Genomic DNA, 19,148 nt, shown 5'->3' on the forward strand with positions numbered 1-19,148 from the left:
AGTATTTTCTGATGTGAACTGTGAACGAATTAACATTTTCACTTTTTTCTGTAAACAAACTACACATATTAAAAAAAACGAAAAAATATTTTACATTACAAAAAAAATATTAGAAAGTTCACTATAAGAAATGTCAAATTTTCTCAAGAAAATTTCAAGAAAATAACTCAAGATTTCAAGATTCAGTTGACAGTAAATTATTAATTCAATCAATTTTGAATGAAATGCCTTGTACTAATTCCTAAATGTTTTAAGGTGTGACTAGTCAACAGAATCCAGTATAATGTATTTCGATGAAAATGACATAAGCAATTAAAAATGTAGCAAACAGCAGACAATTGTACATCACCTGCATGATCGTATAAAGCATTTGCAATTTGTCCAAAACAATACGAATTTTGCTTTTATTGTGACCAATTGACTGTTTTAAAATAAAATTTCTGATCTGAGAAATGCTCCAGAGCGACTGAGAAAAACTTTAATATGTTTTTTCTGGTCTTTCCAGTTTTGCTTTAGTTTTGAATAAAAAGATATTTTATATTAAAATGATAATTAATGTATGATTTACGCCTTTCTGGAGTTATACTATAATAGCATCTGGATTTAATAGCAAGTAGCAAATCATGAAATCATGGTGTACAGTGAAGGCCAAAGGCTACTTTTAAAATGGATTAGTCCCTGCAATACTGTATGTCTCATTTCAACTTCCTGTTTTACTAAGAAATACATCAACACAGGAAATAGACTGTGTCCCTTAAGCCAATTTATGAAGTCTTTAAAGGGACCCTTGAATGTCTGAAACAGTTTTCTCAAGGCCAATGTGTTAGTGGACCATGGAAACACCTGGTAAACTTGATCTTGAAGAGGCCCACAGTACATTTTTAGTGGATCTTTAGATTTATGACCCCTCTCTTTCATCTTACCTTGTTTTTCTGCGCAACATTCTTAACCTCATCCTTTCGGAATTCATCCGAAGTGTTAGAAAATTATAGCTGAATTTGGCCTGTGGGTCACTATCTTGGCCTGTTATGATGTTTTGCCAGCTCCAGAGGATCTCTGTCTCTCTTTTTAATGGAGGCAGTGGAGGAATAAGCAGTTTGATTCCTTTAGATGTGGCCATGGCTTCTTAAGATACGCCTCATTTAATAGCAAGAACATCCTCTTGCCACCATCCCACATAGTGAGGGTAATCTCTCTGTGGAGCTTTTCATCTAATAGTTTACTTCTTTCTTGGGATTACTATTGGTGTGAGCGGGGCACTCTACATGGGGTTAAATGTATCATGGACCTTTAGTTGCTCAGGGTCGAACGTTTTGTGCTTTCGGTCTTTATATCTCTGTCAGAAGGCGACCTCCTGCAAATTTGTAAAAACTTCATCATCATATTTTGTCATAATTGTGCACCCTTCCTTCCTTGTATTGATTTACTTATTTTGTTAATTCCAGCATTTACTGCTATATTATTGGCATAAGTTGATTTACAATTTGGCATCTCTAAAACAACCAATCCACATGTCTTTGAACTAGGAACATATGCACTTTTGTGACTTTTAGTAATAGTTTGAGAAACAAAATGTTTTTTTTGCTTGCGTAAAAATATTATTAATCTAACTTAAATATTTTTTGAGTATAACTTTTATGTAATAAAATAATGCAAATTTCAGTAATACATTTTCCTGGTTTGTTTTATTCAAACAGTCAAAAGCATTTTCTCAATCCAGATTGAAGCAATAACAATTATGAAATCTAGTGGTTGGGTTTCTTAGATAAGCAGAAGACTATTTAAACTATTTGAACCAAGCTGCAGATTGTCAATTAATGTAAAAAAGTGAATTAATATATAGCCTACAATTTTAACCAACATCTCACATCTAACTATTTTTTTGTATTATAAATGCGTCAAGTGCCAACAAACAGATGTGTATTAGGTACCATGCATTGTCATGTGGAAATGGCAATGCCATGTCAGTTTCACGAAATTTCGTTATATAGTCACGTCATTTTTTTAATTCTTTTTTCGTAATATTATCACGAATTTTCACGTTTTTTCGTGATCGCACAACGAATTCCTGTCTTCGTGCGACTATCACGCATTGGCCACTCAACTGCTTTGTCCAACCTTCTCACCATTGTCGCTTCAGTTTAGGGTTAGATTTACATAAAATGACATCCTTACCCAAACCCAACTTTAACCCTAACGCCAGGCGACATATAAAAAAATTAATCTGAAAAAATAGTATAAACCAATACATAAAGTGACATCATATGCAAACACCAAATCTAACCCTAAACCGAAGCAACAATGGTTTGAAAATAGGAAAAAGCAGTTGAGCAACCAATACGTGGCAATCACACAAAAACAGGAACTCGCCATACGATCACGAAAAAACGCAAAAATTCGTGACAATATCACAAAAAAAGAATAAAAAAATTATGTGACTATATCACGAAACCTTGTGATACTGGGTAGCAGCTGAACCCTACTCCTATGCAATGACGTTTATTTAAAAATTACATTATATACATATGCACTTTAAGTAAGCAGTGAAAACTTTGTCACAAATAGCTTAAAGATGTTTTTCCACCCTTTCAAAACATCCACTGATAACCAAAGAAAAACATGCAACAGAACCATAAGAAAAACAATAACTAACAAAAATAGAAACAACAAGAGATATCTATAAAACGGTCATGTAGACTGATCTACAACCTACGTAGACACATAATCATTATCTTTTTATACAAAACAGAGCTGCAAGCAGTCTCCTAATAAACTGTATTGTTTAAATTACTATATCAGTAAGCAAATATTACATTGTAGGTCACCTGATGGCCGTTGTCCCACGCATAAAGCATTCTGTCCTTTGGATTATAGTCGATTTGTGTGGTGTATGTATAGTTGTTTATGAAAGGCAGGCGGGGAATCATTTGGGTATGCGTGTGAGTGTCAAACGCATAGGAGATATTGGCGTGTGTGCGTTCAAAACTGTCGACCGCATACAGAACGCCACAGATGACGAAGGAGTTCCCGTAAAAGCTCCTCCTCAGGCCGGTTCTCCAAGTCTTTACTTTCTGCAGGTCCGAGGGGTTCAGCTTGCTAAGAACGATCACTTCCTGGTGAAATCCTTCTTCGTCTAGAGCCGGATACACCAACCATAACCCGCTCTCGTCCACACCAAAGTCAAAGCCTGAATGTCCTCCCCAGCTCCAGGGAGCCTCTTCCTCTTCCTGTAACACTGCATCATGAAGAGTGCTCCAGGCTGCGACGTACCGGAGGCGAAGATCAAATCTTATAATGTCACGAGAAAAAGCTCTGTTGTAGAAGAAAGAGCCACCGTAGACGACATGGCCTGTGCCAATCCAATCGTAGGGGACTTTGTAAGAGTTGCTAAATTGCCCTGTGAAAAAAGAAACCAATGTCATTTATGCTTTATGCCTACCCAAAAATCTATTGGGTATCACTTTATAAGTTTTTATAAGGTTAGATATACCTTGCTTAAAGGTTTCCATATCACGGAATTCCAGAAGTTTGTTCCCATAGTAGTAGTCTGTAACATAAATGACTTTCCCGTTTCCTTTTGGGTCCCTCATCCAGGCACCTTCATTTTTGCCATATGTGTTATGTGTAACAGGATCAGTAATACTTGCTAATGTGTCCTTGCAGATCCCTGTAAACAACACCACCGGAAAGAACCATTATATTACACGCCTTGCACTTCTGGTATACATCACGTCCTTTATCTTCAAAGCAGGTGTGCAATACACATACACATCTACTTGCTATACCCAGAATTAATCTTACCTTGTTCTTTGGAGGTTTTTGGCGATTTTGTGTTTGTTACAGTAGTGTCTTCATCCCAGGAAAGTGACCTTCTTTTGGGCATTGTAACACTGTCCAGCTGTTTTTGCACCTCAAGAGGAATTGCATGGGTTTCTGTATTGTTGCTCGGTGCTATTGTGATAGTTAAAGGCTTTGAGGTTGACTGGGTTGTCTTTGTCGTAGTTGTAAATGTGTGTTCCTTATTGGATTCTTTTGTAACAATGTTTGCAGTAGTGGAATCGCCTGGTTGGTGGGGGTTGAGGTCCATTGTGAAAGACTGTGTTGTTGGTGAAGTGTCTCCAGGCCTAGTAACAGGTGCAGGCAACTTTTGATTATGAATCTGGTCTTCAATTACTAAATCTATTGAGCCATCGACTGTCAAAACCTCATGTGCTGCTGTGGCTACTGTTGAGAGAGGGAACATCTTTTAGCACTGGAATGGTTTACTATTTCAAGTAAAAATTTGAAGTGTAGTTTCTTTTGCTTGAGTACATACTACAGTGTAAAAAGCAGTAAGAGAAATGGGATGCATCTATGGTATACAAAATATTTCACCACAGAATGTCATGATTGCTTTAAACACTCACTTTGCGCTTCCCCATCACTATTCTCCATTGTGTTCGCTTTGTAGAAGGTCATGCTTTTGATGGTCATGCCATTGGGGCCTGCCATGGTCTTCACAGGTTTACTGGGCTCCTCCTGGACCTCAGACTTGCTTCTCTTCAACACCGGTTTGCTGGGACCCTGGCTCCCAACAAACTTCTCCTCATATTTTCTCTGTGCAGGAGGGAAATATTAGTTCAGTTATTACCTTCACACAGGCATGCATGTAAGTAACCTTATATTGGAGTGCACCAAATAAGCAATTATTGTCTTTTTCCAAGCCGCCCACTTTGTGGCTACAAAAGGTTCCTGCTGCATAAGATGAGGAGGAATTTGTGGTGTATTAATGACTTGAACATGCTGGGGGAAGCAGTATGCTTTGATGGTTTTTCCCCCACCAAGATGTCTTCCAGTCTGGTAGAGTAGATTAAACTGTGTGGAAAAACTTGGGTAGGACAGTGGCATTCGCCTGAATGTGAAATGATGTAATTGTCTGTTATAACACACTGACGTGCCTTGAAAAGTGCACCTTTGTTCGGTGCATTGTTGTAAAACAGAAAGTTAGGGCTGGGTCGTGGGACTTATTGAGTCGCTTCTCTCCCTTTTAATTAGCCAAAGTTGTTGTTTATGAGCTTGGAATTTGACAGTAAGCTAAAGTGCAGAATGATGTCATAAAAATCATTAAAGGGACACTCCACTTTTTTGAAAATATACTCATTTTCCAGCTCCCCTAGAGTTAAACCTTTGATTTTTACAGTTTTGGAATCCATTCAGCCGATCTCCGGGACTGGTGGTACCACTTTTAGCATAGCTTAGCACAATCCATTCAATCTGATTAGACCATTAGCATCGCTCTCAAAAATAACCAAAGAATTTCGATATTTTTCCTATTTAAAACTTGACTCTTCTGTAGTTACATTGTGTACTAAAAATTAAAAGTTGTGATTTTCTAGGCACATATTGCTAGGAACTATACTCTCATTCTGGTGTAATAATCAAGGACTTTGCTGCTGTAACATGGCTGCAGGAGGCGCAATGATATTACACAGGGCCTAAAAATAGTCCCCTGCTTTTGAAAGTTACTAAAGGGACTATTTTTCGGGCGCTGTGTAATATCAATGCGCCTCCTGCAGCCATGTTACCACAGCAAAGTTCTTGATTATTACGCCAGAATGAGAGTATAGTTCCTAGCAATATGTGCCTAGAAAATCACAACTTTTAATTTTCCGTCTGTCTAAGTACACGATGTAACTACAGAAGAGTGGAGTTTTAAATAGGAAAAATATTGAAACTCTTTGGGGGTTTTTTGCGAGATGCTAATGGTCTAATCAGATGTAATGGATTGTGCTAAGCTATGCTAAAAGTGCTAGCGCCAGACCCGGAGATCAGCTGAATGGATTCCAAAATGATAAGAATCAAATGTTTAACTCTAGGGGAGCTGGAAAATGAGAATATAAAAAAAAGTGGAATGTCCCTTTAAAGTTTTGCTTTAACACATTCATATTAAAAGCGCCAATTTAGATTTTATGAGGACTTTAAGTTTATTTGATAAATCTGCAGCAGATGCGAACAGTTTAATCTTTTTGAAAACCAATATGTTTGTGTCAGCATTTAACATTGTAAATGAATCCTGATATGATATGACATTTGAATAAATGTTTCTTGTTTAAATGTGTTGTGCTGTACCTCAGCGTGAGCAAATGCAGCTGCCACATTCTTCTGCAGTGAGGGCTCCAGCACACTCAAACGTTTCTTCTTCTCTTGACGCTGATTGGAGCGAGACCCTTTACTCTGTGCCTTTTCACCTTTTATGCTCACTTTCTCTTTTGTTTGGTTTGACAACTGTAAAGAAAATGTAAACACAATAGTGGTTCATGGGTGGTGGTACTGTAGTTTCATCCATCCACCAGATTCTTCCAAGGATTGCAGCATTTGAAAGCAGTGTTTCTGTTACCATGGTGATACTTTGCACTATAAAAATACTTCATGGTGTAATTTAAAGGTACAATGTGGGACATTTAAAAGGATTTTTTCACAGAAATGCAATGTAATATATATAACTATATTACCAGTGGTGTATAAAGACCTTACAAACTGAAAAGTAATGTTTTTTTTGCCTTAGAATGAGCCATTTTATTTACATACACCGCAGGTCCCCTTACATGGAAGTCGCCATTTTGCAAACTGTTCTACAGAGCATGTTTTGCTACTACTTTGTCTCGGACGATGACGTGTTTGTCCTGTGCCGGCTACCGCAGCTTCACTATGCGTTTCGGTGAACTGTGGACTTAGCCTGACGTTGTCATACTCAATTCTAGTCAGAATTTGAGTCTCCCAGACAGCACGTTCAGTCTTACCGACGTCGGCAATTGGAGGGCACCAGCGGCAAAGTGTCGGTTGGGGTTTTTCCCCTGCACACAGAATAAAAGTAGGTGGGTAAACGATCGGCGCGATGAGTCTGCAGCCGGAGATCGGCAGAGGAACCGCGAGCAACCTTTATGCCGACCGCGCCTCTTTTTTTCTTCACTAGATCTACGCAGTTGTTGGTCCACATCAAGCCGGCAGTGTAAGCGCGAAGGTATGTTGATTAAATATGATTGTGGAAATGTTTTCGATAAACGGATGACAGAAATTGGCGTCGGAGGCAACGTTACATGGTTTTAGACTTGGTTTGTTGTTATAACTGTTGACTTGGGGTGCGTTTCCCAAAACCATAGTTGCTAACCTGTTGTGTTAGCAACTAGTTGGTTGGCAATGGAAAATAAGCAACATGGTTTTGGGAAACGCACCCCTGGTTAGTTATTATTAATATGTTCGCGTATTAAATATTTTTCAGTGAGTTGTTTTAGACAGTATTTTTGATCGTTCGGTAAACAGTTAGGTAAACGGTAATAAATTGACGGACTGTCTACACAAAAATTACATCTGTCATTTTATAATATGGACCCCTTACACTCTAAATGCATTTTTAATGATTTTGTCTAAGTGACATGCTTAAAATTAAAGGCAGCTCTTGTTGTGCGTTTTTATGGTAACGTTAAAAGTAGACCTGTCAATCAAAGAGCTAGTTTAGTACAAGTGCACAGCCACTGTAGACAGTCAGACAAAGTGGTTATTAAGTAATAAAGTGATAGGAAGTAAGTGTTTTTGGACACACACCTATTCATAAAATAGAGCCTTTATTTAACCTTTGTAATTTAGGCAAAATAAAATGTCTTTTCTGTTTTTTTCACTCAGGTAAATACGATGAAGGCATGGCTTGGTGGCCTCCAGAACCTTTTACAGCCCACGTGATCAAATAGCTTGCGCGCGCATTTCGGCCACGGAAGTGTTGTTGTTCCCCAGTGGTTCTCTAACCTGTTAGCAACTCAGAAAGTTTATTAAAACGGTTTCCCAGCATCAAAATGTCTGGTTGTTGCGTTTGGTTGCACTAATATAATATACTAATATACGTATATATGTATCTGGCCACTTTATATTTGGCCATCTGCTAATGTCTTCTATCCACTCCACTATAGTACACGGATCTGGTAGATGTGTTGAAAAAGTTGATAAGTCAACTTTTTAAAATAACTTTGTCTGTGTTACTTCACTGCTGATTCTTACCATACTTCCGTTGCCAAACTGCGTGCACCTACGTTGCCACATCATCATTGTGTACAAAGAGTAAAAGGGTCTATAAAGACTCATACAAAATACTCCAAAGTTTTTTCAAGAGGACATCACCCAACCCATCTAAAGGATGAAAACAATACTCTTGTTGAATACTACATGAGACAAGTGAGAGTGGGGGGCTATGTTGTTCTGATGTTACTCATTGTACTTTCTATGTTCGATGTGATCAATATGAAAACTAATCTTTGTAAAAACTTTTCATTTACAGACCATCCTGACTTAGATCACCATCAACACCATCATCCCCTGCATCGTGCCCTTCATCAGACACCCAAAATGCACCACAAACATCACAGGCGAAAAAGAAGAAAACGCACAACAAACCTTCCAAAAAACCCTCCTCCCCCTTCCCTCCTACCTATGGCTGGAAACAACATAACAGTTGGCAAGTTGAATTAACTATTTTGACCTTAAAGGCTTATTTTTTGTCTTATTCACTGTATCCCCATAGTTGGATGGGTGCATGCATGCTCCTTTCATCTCTGTGCGTGCCGTGGCTCTGTCTGATGCACCCACCGCTAGCTTAGCTTTGCACAATGACTTGAAGTAAATGGCTCCAGCTAGCATGCTGCTCCCAATAAGTGACAAAATAATGCCAACTTTTTCCTATTTATATGTTGTGATTTGTATAGTCACAACATGTACAAATAACAAGGTCATGTGAGACACAGCCATCTATTAATCATATACATACAGGGAACTATATTCTCAGAAGGCAAAGCCCGGCTACTTGGGTGCAGCGATTTGCTAGCAGCACCTGAGAAACCCCCGGTGAGGAGCAGAGAGTTCGGTCAGAGTTGTGCAGTCACTCCCCCCAAGTAGCAAGTGCTTCACCCTCCGAGAATACAGTTCCCAGCATGCATACTGTCAAAAGATGGCTGTGTCATGACCTTGCCGCTTGTACACGGTGCGACCAAACAAATCACAACACACAAATAGGAAAACGTTGCTGCTATTTTGTCACTTATTGGGAGCAGCATGCTAGCTGGAGCCATTTACTTCAAGTCTTTATGCTCAGATAGGCTAGCGGTGGGTGCGTCAGACAGAGTTACGGCACGCACAGAGATGAAGGGGTATGTATGCACTTATCTAACTCTGGGGGTTACTGTGAATGAGCTAAAATCCCAAAAAGTCAGCGTGTTCCTTTAAGTTTCCATATGTCCATTAGAAAATTAAAGGGATAGTTCACCCAAAAATGAAAAATAATGTCATTAAGGACTCACCCTCATGTCGTTCCAAACTTGTAAGACCTCCGATGTTTTATGTTTAGTCCGAGAGCTTTCTGACCCTACATTGAAAATCTATGCACGGTATACTGTCCATGTCCAGAAAGATAATAAAAAAACATAATCAAAGTTGCCATTTGACATCAATGGGTCAGTTAGAATGTGTTGAAGCATCCAAAACACATCTTGGTCCAAAAACGACAAATTTATTCAGCATTCTCTTCCATGTCTATTGTGTAGCGCATGTGTCTGACTAAAGTCTTGTGACGCAGATGGCGTGTTATCCTCAGATATGTTTGTGAATTTTTTTCACATTTACAGCATTCGTCTCCCTCCGACTGTAAACGAAGCTCGGGCGCACAAAAAAAAGTGGGGACGCACCTAATAACACATCAGCCACGTTGTACGTCAGCTGCGTCACTGCAGTCATGTGACTTTAGTCTCGTGCGCGTTCAAAACAGAACCGGAAGAGAAGACAATGCTGAATGATGTCGTAATTTTGTCACCCTTGGACCAAAATGTATTTTCGATGCTTCAACACATTTCAACTGACCCACTGATGTCAAATGGCTACTTTGATGATGTTTTTTTATTGCATCTCTGTTCCTGGACAGTGTACTGTGCATAGATTTTCAATGGAGGGTCAGAAAGCTCTCAGACCAAATCTAAAATATCTTAAACTGTGTTTCGAAGATGAACGGAGGTCTTACCCTCATGTCGTTCCAAACTCGTGAGTCATTAATTACATTATTTTCATTCCCGGGTGAACTCTCCCTTTAATTACATGCTCATACTTTAATTATGCCTGATAAGAATTTGTAATATTTGTGCTTAAACATTTTTCGAATTTTAATCCTTGTTTTTAAATGGCCATGACAGTGACAAAAAGGAAGCAGCCTTCTCTAGCCCACCCAAGTTTCCATCAAAGGAGCAAGCCTAGTAAGACATTTTATGTGTATAATGCTGCACTTCTCATACAGCGAATATCAGATGTAGATATCTAAGGTGCAAATCTTATGGTTGATGTGCCTTTTTTATCATCTTTCTGTTGTAACCTTTTTTAATCTTCTTGAAGTGTCAGTAAGAAGAAAGCTGGCTAACCCTCCCACCCCTTGTTTAACTCCTCCAGCCCATCCCACATCATTGTAGAGTGAAGGTAAGTGTACCCTATATAGTAAAATGCATCAGGTCCCTAAATTCAAGCAGACACAATGTACTCCACAGGTCCACAGCACATACCATAGTTTGATGTTCCAGAGATATGATTTTTGAGTTTATATTAGTAGTGTGATCAGTAAACCAAGGTTTTCTGTCTTTCCAAGAGACTGCGGTTAATATTCAGAAAGAGGCGCAGAGAACTGAAGGCTTTCCTGACTGTAAGCCATTTAAAACGCAGACAATGAAAACACTGACACGTGTGTGTGTGTGTAGAAATGTGTGGCAATTACTCAGCCCACTGACATTAGTTTATCTAATTGTGATAAACTTGACTTACTGTTCACTCCAATAATTTCGTTTTTCTGTATTTTCTAGTGACACCGAATAATAACGAAGGCCTGTGTGCTTTGCAGCAGCCTCCACGTCACCCTCTTCCAGGGCTCCGTCAGAGGACTAACGATAGTAAGATATTTTACATGTAATGTATGAATCTGCACTTTTTACTCAGAACATCATACTGAGGTAGTAAAACAATACATTTCAGAATAATTCAATAGCAAATGAATTAGGGCCAGATTTTAAAATCAAGCTGGATCTGGGCCATTTGTGTTTTTTCCATTTAAGTGATTACATCAGTGAATGAGGACCTTCTTCGTACTGAATGTAAGTTTCCGTTAAATATGTGATGCATAGACCCTTTTACAGCCCACGTGATCAAATAGTTTGTGCGCGCATTTCGGCAACGGAAGTGTTGTTGTTCGCCAGTTGTTCTAACGTGTTAGCAACTCAGAAAGTTTATTAAAACGGTTTCCCAGCATCAAAATGTCTGCTTGTTGCGTTTGGTTGTACTAATATAATATACTAATATACGTATATATAAAGAGTTTGGTCCCAAATAAACGCCATTTTTGAAAAAAATGAGTTGCTGCCAGAATCAGTATTATATCAGGTCAATATTAAAAAGTAAATTCTTAATTTTAAGCAAAATCCAATATACGCCGTTTTATTCTGTCATCTTTTCTCCCTTTTTTCCCAAAATGCAATAAACGCCACTCCTCCTTTTCTACAGAATGCCATAAATCCGCTCCACAGTTTGCAGCGCACCATTGCAATGTAAACAAACAATGGCGGCGCGTTGAGTACACGGAATACTAGTTTTCCTCATCTACTTTGTACTTCGTGATCAACAAACAAACAAAAACAAAATAATACTTTAATAGCATTGATAAACCTGTGATGGTTTTCTGTGACGGGAAAGAAACGTAAGCCATCAACATCTAATAATTTACGCAAGAGACACTCGGGAGACGGGTGCTTGTTTGCCCGGGCCGACAGCATCAAGTCTCTGTCATGCTAACACATTGACCCCAGCGGATCTTATGAAAAACTTTCCATAATTTTACTCAAAGTCAACGAAAATCGAGCAGGACCAAAACATTTTACAGCTGATCGCTGTGAAACAACGTCAAGTATAACCGCATCAATGACAGTGTTCTTAATATCACAAAGTAAGTGTTTTGATTAATGCCATTAATGTTTATATTTTTAATTGGTGTATACCACTAGTCAACTAAATGAATAACATGGCAAAGATGAATGCACATTTATAAAGGCTATTGATTCAATAGATTTATAGCATTTTGAATAAAAACTTGTCATGAATTTATTGCATTTTGTGGAAAAAATAATCTGTTTTTATAATAAATCTTTGAAAATCAAGTTATGGATTTGAAATTTTTTTATGTTTTTATAACCTAAAGATGCTATGTGAAAGTTTGTAACAGAAAATAGTGGTTTTCATCTTGTCACTTTCTTGGTATAGAAAACACGTTTTTAACAAAATTTGTCAAAATGGATTTATTGGGTTTTGGAACCAAACTCTTCATATGTATCTGGCCACTTTATATTTGGCCATCTGCTAACGTCTTCTATCCACTCCACTATAGTACACGGATCTGGTAGATGTGTTGAAAAAGTTGATAAGTCAACTTTTTAAAATAACTTTCTCTGTCTGTGTTACTTCACTGCTGATTCTTGCCATACTTCCGTTGCCAAACTGCTCGTGCATACGTTGCCACGTCACCATTGTGTACAAACAGTAAAAGGGTCTATTGGGTCTTTAAACTTGTGGCTGTAAGCGCACTTGAAAAGTTTGAGAGCAAAAAGCCTACATACTGTTTAGCAGTTTCACAATCTAATTTTATCATTTCATAGTGACAACCGTTAATTGGCAGCAGGAAGATGAATATGAAGGGCTGGGCTCTCCTGAACATAAGCTGTTTAGCATGCAGATCAAGAACACACTGAGACAGGCACACACACACAATACACAGCGCACACACAGCACAGTCCTACATAAAATGGGGAATGACAAAAATGACAGAAAAAGTTTTAGAACCACTGCTGTGGGGTCACTTATTTAGCTCTGTTAGTTGGACCTGGGTGATGCTGTTCTTTGTGTAACGGGACTTTTTCTGTATTTCCTAGTGCCACAAGATGATTGGCAGCAAGACACACCCAGTGATGAAGGGATGTGCTCTCCTTAAATCACAGCCTATTCATCAGGTACTCCTGAGTAAGTCCTACAATGTGTTGAAACAACATGATTTTATTTTTTGCAAAATGCTCTGACTTTTCTGAATTGTCTTTTTAGAAACCATCCACGAAGATATATAGACTTTTGTGCTGTCTTATTTTTTTCTGTTGCTTATTACATTATTACATTTTTTTAGGTGCTGTGTTAAGAAATCCTGCCTACAAAGTTCCACTGAGGCTGATATAAAGATGACTGTGAGAAACTGGCTGCGGCTGTCTGAGCAGAGACAGGAATGGGGGCGGCAAAGGCGGGACAAGCAAGCATCTTAAGTGAAATAATTGATTGGACTGATTCTGGAGTATGACTTATTCTGGAGGGAATTTCTTATTTTTGTTGCAGTTTGCTATGGGACGGTTTCAAGGACAGGGATTAGACTAGTTCTAGACTAAAATAAATGTAAGAGCTGTCCAAACTGAAAACAACTTGCACTGACATATCATAAAATACATCAGTGTCTTTTGTGATGCTTCAAAATGCACACAAGTAATGTTTTTATTAAGACATGTTATTAAAACTAGTTATATTTCAGAATTAAACTAAGGCCTAGTCCCGGTTTAAGATAATCCCTGTCCGGGAAACCACCCCAAAGTGTAATTTGTGGAGTGTTAAAATAAATGAAACTGCCTTTGCAAAAACAAAGTAAAAAAAAATGTCCAGATGCCCTTCTGTTTTGTTATTTCTCCTGGAAAACTCACTGATCCATTTTTGTCTGTTAGACTGACATTTACCAGGTTGTCATATTGTGTATGAAATACACCCTACACATAACAATCACTTATTTTCAATTTAAACTTTTTTTGTCATAAAACCTGGCAACTCAAAAGGAAGCGGCTGCAGACTGCGCAGCCACGGACGGAGTCTTGCATGCAAGTGGGCTAGTTGCCTACTTCTCCACTAGCTCTTGTCAAATTGTTAGGGAAGAAATTTTATGATTAACACAACATAAACTGTTATTGAGGGTTGATTGTTGTTGATACACAATATGAAATGAGTTAGCCTGCAGGGGTCTCCAACATTGTGAGCAAGGGCTACAACAATATGTATAAAACAATCTGGAGGGCTACTTTTTTATTTATTCTACTCAAAACTTTTTTGTTTTACTTACTGATTTTATTTTATTTTACTTTTTGATATGTTTTAGTATTGTTTAATATGTTAACATACGTAAACCAAGCCAAGTTAATATAAAACATATGTATGTAATAAATAAATATTACAATTGAGACTAATAGAATGTGCTGGCACCATGGAGACCCCTGGCCTAAACAAATCAATTATATAACGGTGGGATCCTGACGCCTCGCTCCCTTTAACACTGGAACAGCTGCTTTATAAGCATGCCTTGACGTTTACAGCGATGCAGCCGAAAATCAGCTGTGTTCAATGGGAGAGCGAAGCGGATCGCGCCGCATATAGGTCATAATAATTAGGGCGGGTTTATGTTGGCTCACGGTCGGCGATCATTCTAATGCCACCATCTTCCCGATGTCTTGCCTATTAGCTACCGATCTCCATAAGACATCTCACCGAGGCACTTTATGTCGGGCAAGTACATGCGCCCCAACGTCGGTAAGAGCTAAATTGCTGTCTGGATACCGCTCCATTGGGCTATGATTATGAGGCGTGTCTCAACCGAAAAATGCCTCTGCACTCAATTGGATAGACCTACGACCAATCAGATCAATGGAGTGTGTAAAGTATGTTGAAATGGCGTCTTTTGCAGCCTGACCGAACTGCTAGTTAATTCCCTACAATGACACTAGCATTATGATTATACTAAGTCTGAGTTAGCGAACGTACATCAACACCTACTATGTTTACAACATTTCATTTATATCACAACATTAAGTATTTACTAAGTCATACAGTCAGACTATCTCTTACCATTTGTACGTTAAGTGAACTTCATCCACGACGATACCCATTACGTTGGCTTGAAAAATATCGGAGCCTAGCATGTCCCTCCACTTATTCAGCAGCCACGCATCCGGGCTTCCGAAAAGAAGCTGGCAACGACCGATAATTATATCCATTTGCATCGGCGTGATACCCATTTCAGTTGCTTCTTTAACTTGGTCCTCCATAAGTGCCACCAAAGGAGAAACAACAATGACAATAGGGTTTTCATGTCCCGACTTCATAGCGACCATCGGAGCTAGCTGATAAATGAAACTTTTGCTGAATCCCATAGGGATTCTCTGTTCCTCTTTTAAAATCAATGCCCGCCCGCCCTGACAATTTGATTGGTCCACCAGCTTTGGGTTTCGCATAGTAGCTCCTCAATGGAGAAACCCCAGACCGATCTTCCCGTTCTCAAAATGTTGTGGGCGGGGCTAAGATCGGCTGGCACCCAGGCTACTGTGGACTGACTCGTTGGTTGCAATTCACAGTCTAACTGCTAGAGGCCGCTAAAAGTCCCATTGCACCTTTAATGTCTTTATTTCAGTGACTAATAATATTTGAATGACCCATACAGCATTGGGGAAATCTGTGTCAATATCAATCACAGTTATAAGTTTTTTAAATATTTGGATATTTGCCATGAATTAGCAATGCGTTAGAAGACAGTTGCAACTCACCCTCTCTATATTTTCCACCCGTTCCAGCAGTTTTGTTGTGACGGAGTGAAGCTTTAACAAATCCATTCCATAGAATGATCCCTCCAGAAGGTCCATAATGGTTGAGAGCTGAAAAAATAAATGCAGTTTGGCAATAAAAATAAAAAGAACTGCAGAATAACCTTAGCAAAAACTCTACATTAAAATTAAAAACGTGGTTTGGCTTCTTTTAGACTTTATAACTAACTTACACCATAACAATAAGTTATCAAATGTTTTTTCTACAAGCATTTGGATTTAGAATTTTGGATAGTCCAGTTTTGCGCTTTTTTACATTCACCATTATCAAAATGTTTTATTTTCTGTATGATGACTACTGCCTCTGCCTCTCGCTTCAAATGACTTTACCTTGACATCTTCCTTTCCTGCCTCTTGTAGCTTCTTAAACCTAAAATCTCCTTCACAAGGGTTCAGGGCAGAGGGAGGGGCAATGCAGGCACACTTTTTGCAGTTGGGTCCTGTGACTGTCTCTACTGTGTAGAAGTCCTCAGTCTTGGCATGTCCTTCTTCAATGCGCTTGCATGCGCTCCTGCTCAGAGGCCTCACTACACACTTACAGCGACAGTCTGAGCCCTCGGACAGAGTCTTTACTTTGTCATAATCTCCTATGAGCTGTTAGACAGAAAAGATGAATAAATGCATAGTCATTGAAAACAAAGCATTACGGCTTCATGTTGTAAAAAAACGCCTTTTACCCTAAAATGTCTTTGATTTCAGGAAAAAAAAATTTTATTTACCATAATTGTTGTAAAATAAGACCTATATATATCACTGAAATATTAGTAAGTATTTGGATCATTTATACAATTACAAATACTCACTGAAAAAAGTGATTCATTGAATTTAATAAATTTTTTTAAGGTAAGTGGTTGCAATCAATTTATTTAAGCTACATTTAAACAAAAAAGATAAGTTACGTAAAATAAAATATAAAAGTTTTGTTTAAATGTACCTTAAATAAATTGATTGCAACCACTTACCTTAAAAAAAATTATTAAATTTAATGAATCATTTTTTTCAGTGCATAATATACAGTGTATATAATACAGGCTCAATATATGCATTTATACAGAAAAATAAAAGTAGACCTAGATTTATATAATATACTATCCTAGGTAGAATATAAATAACCAATAAAATATACCTGTGTTAAAATATTTTCTTGATTGTCCATTTCATCTTCTAGAGTTGCATGGTTGTCTGTATTGTCTGCAGTCTTTTGCTCCATCTCATTCACCTGTGCTGAATAAGACGCTCCACAGCAAACTATCAATATCAGCCTCAAAAAATCCATCATGCAAATTCTTCAGTCAAGAAAGGTTGGTAAGATAATATGGTAAAGTTGACTAATAAAGTAAAAAAACGATCAGTCTTCATTTGAATTTAATCCCATGCCCATTAATTGTCCTTGATGACGTAAAAATCCTGAATTTAATGCAGGAGGTCGTTAATAGATTCTGTATAGACAGAAAGAGGATCTGCAGTTTGTTGGATAGCTGGTGATGAATGGATATTTGAAAGGCTTACTGTATGAGAAGAAGTAACCTAAGTGGGGAGGAACCCAAACCAGTGCTTGGAGACAGGGAGGAGTTTTGCAATTAGATAAATGACCAAAACACTTCTAGAAAAATGGTAATAATATTTATACTGAAACAAAAACTATACGTTTTAGTCGAGCTTTAAAACGAAACAGATATAGGCTACATATATAGCCTAATTAATTACAATGATATGGCTTCAAAAGTTTTATTAAAAATATATATGTATATTTCAGTCCATTCTCTTTCGAAAAGTATCAGAATATTATGTACCTAATTATGAGGTAATTTTATAAATAGGTTGAAAGGTAAGTCGTTTTTGTTTTTTTGTATGGGGTGACTTTATGAATGAAACTCGCCCTCGCCAGTGAAGCTGAAGCTGATGTGGAACACTGACGCCATCTAACGTGAGGAAAATGTAATCGCATGTTACAACATGAGAAAATGTAGCGAATCTATATTTAATTTCACTGTATAAATTAATAATTATAAAATTACAATATATTTTCTATGTATTTTGTATAGCCGTGAAAAAAAATAAGATTTTAATGGTCACTTTCAGTTTTTCTAGATGTACTATAGGTATGTGTTTAATTAAAATTATTTTAATTTTATTCTGTTAACTACCGACAACATTTCTACAAAATTCTTAATAAAAAGTATGGTTTTATTTGCATTTATTTACTGAAAATTTAAATGGGTAAAGCATTGTCAAAATACCAAAAAACATGCAGTGTTTTTCGATCTTCAATACTGCATAGAAAACAGCAGTGTGAGTTGAGAAATTCCTGAAAGTCCCTTCATCTTTGATGCAGAAAATATATTGTTTGTTAAATGTATCTATTAAAAAGTATTTACATATTACAAATCTAGCTGTATATCAAAATGAACATAAAATAAGCATCATGATATAGTGTCTTGCATTTTAGGCCTACACAAAAGACTATTGTGTAGCTACAATGCCCTGCAGCAGTTTAAACCAGCACTGACGCCTGTACTTGACATTGACTTACATGTGAAAGTATGCTGCCATGGGTCTTTAATCAAAACTGTTGTTTTTCAACACAGTTGTCTATTGTTTCACTTTATACTATATATATTACATATCTTTAACAGTCTTGGCATTTTTTCAGTATGCAATTGTCATTCGTTTTGCCAATGACATATATTGAGAAAACAGAAGTGAGGAATTTAATGTCAACTCATTATAAAATATTCATTATTAAGATAAAGACTATTGCTATAATATTATAGAATTTATGATGACAGCATAATTTTAGTGGTGGGTTTGTTTATTCGTTTTATCATTTAAAATGCATTTGGACATCAGTGGTAAGACAGATCTATAGTGGTGTGTCTAAACTTGCCTTGTAGAAATTGATTTTGACACGAGAACATATACAGTGGGTGCATTGTTTAAAGTGATACTGTACCTACAGTATACATTTACATGATTTACAGTTTCTAAGTTGCTGGTAAAGGTGTTTTATTTCTGTTTGCTATATGGATCAGTTAGTCTAAAAAATAAATAAAATGTTATTTTTAGAGCTGTCAAAAGATTAAAGGGGCCATGGCATGAAAATCTGACTTTTTCCATGTTTAAGTGCTATGATCAACCTAGAAAATGTGAAAAAGGTCAACCCAATAACTTAGTTTTGGTAAACCATTCTCTAGAAGCACATGAAAAAATAGGTCGTTGATATTTGGCTCTCCTTATGATGTCATAAGGAGTTCTTATTATAATAATACCATCCCTTAATCTGCACTATCCAACCACAGTACTGCCATTTAGTGCAGAGAAAAGCACGATTGAGTTTAAATTGCAACAAACCACCATCATTGTGATCAGTGTTTGAATATCATCAGCTCATTTGCATTTTAAAGGACACACCCAAAAGGGCACATTTTTGCACAC

The 19,148-nt window shown here is 37.5% G+C and overlaps 1 protein-coding gene and 1 long non-coding RNA gene across 3 annotated transcripts; one reads left to right on the forward strand and one right to left on the reverse strand.

Moving 5' to 3' along the window:
• Positions 1 to 1,666: 1,666 nt before the first annotated feature.
• olfml2bb (olfactomedin-like 2Bb) lies at positions 1,667 to 17,211 on the reverse strand. 2 transcript variants are annotated; one of them, XM_055202406.2, is made up of 8 exons: positions 16,840 to 17,211; positions 16,044 to 16,307; positions 15,657 to 15,764; positions 6,109 to 6,264; positions 4,407 to 4,596; positions 3,802 to 4,221; positions 3,491 to 3,667; positions 1,667 to 3,397 (listed from the first exon to the last, which is right to left on the reverse strand). In XM_055202406.2, exons 1-8 carry the CDS (start codon positions 16,990 to 16,992, stop codon positions 2,796 to 2,798), a joined length of 2,070 nt encoding a protein of 689 aa, XP_055058381.2. In that variant the 5' UTR covers positions 16,993 to 17,211; the 3' UTR covers positions 1,667 to 2,795. The 2 variants fall into 2 exon arrangements, with proteins under 2 accessions (XP_055058381.2, XP_055058380.2); XM_055202405.2 differs by having other exon boundaries at positions 3,802 to 4,224; positions 16,840 to 17,210.
• On the forward strand, positions 6,744 to 13,741 carry LOC141369529 (uncharacterized). The gene is made up of 9 exons (XR_012373322.1): positions 6,744 to 7,000; positions 7,660 to 8,202; positions 8,306 to 8,482; positions 10,203 to 10,262; positions 10,399 to 10,479; positions 10,646 to 10,699; positions 10,857 to 10,943; positions 12,969 to 13,056; positions 13,214 to 13,741. It is a non-coding gene; the product is annotated as an uncharacterized lncRNA (long non-coding RNA).
• Positions 17,212 to 19,148: the final 1,937 nt, after the last annotated feature.

The sequence above is a fragment of the Misgurnus anguillicaudatus genome, chromosome 2 (assembly GCF_027580225.2).
Source record: "Misgurnus anguillicaudatus chromosome 2, ASM2758022v2, whole genome shotgun sequence".
Classification (NCBI taxonomy): Eukaryota; Metazoa; Chordata; class Actinopteri; order Cypriniformes; family Cobitidae; genus Misgurnus; species Misgurnus anguillicaudatus.

What these genes read in the sequence shown, in the direction of transcription:
- olfml2bb (XM_055202405.2), bottom strand. Translation starts at nt 16,992, where the DNA reads ATGATGGATTTTTTGAGGCTGATATTGATAGTTTGCTGTGGAGCGTCT. An exon ending in AAGAAAATATTTTAACACAG is followed by an intron (nt 16,308 to 16,839) that starts GTATATTTTATT and finishes TCTGTCTAACAG; the next exon opens with CTCATAGGAGATTATGACAA. An exon ending in TAGTGATGGGGAAGCGCAAA is followed by an intron (nt 4,225 to 4,406) that starts GTGAGTGTTTAA and finishes CTCTCTCAACAG; the next exon opens with TAGCCACAGCAGCACATGAG.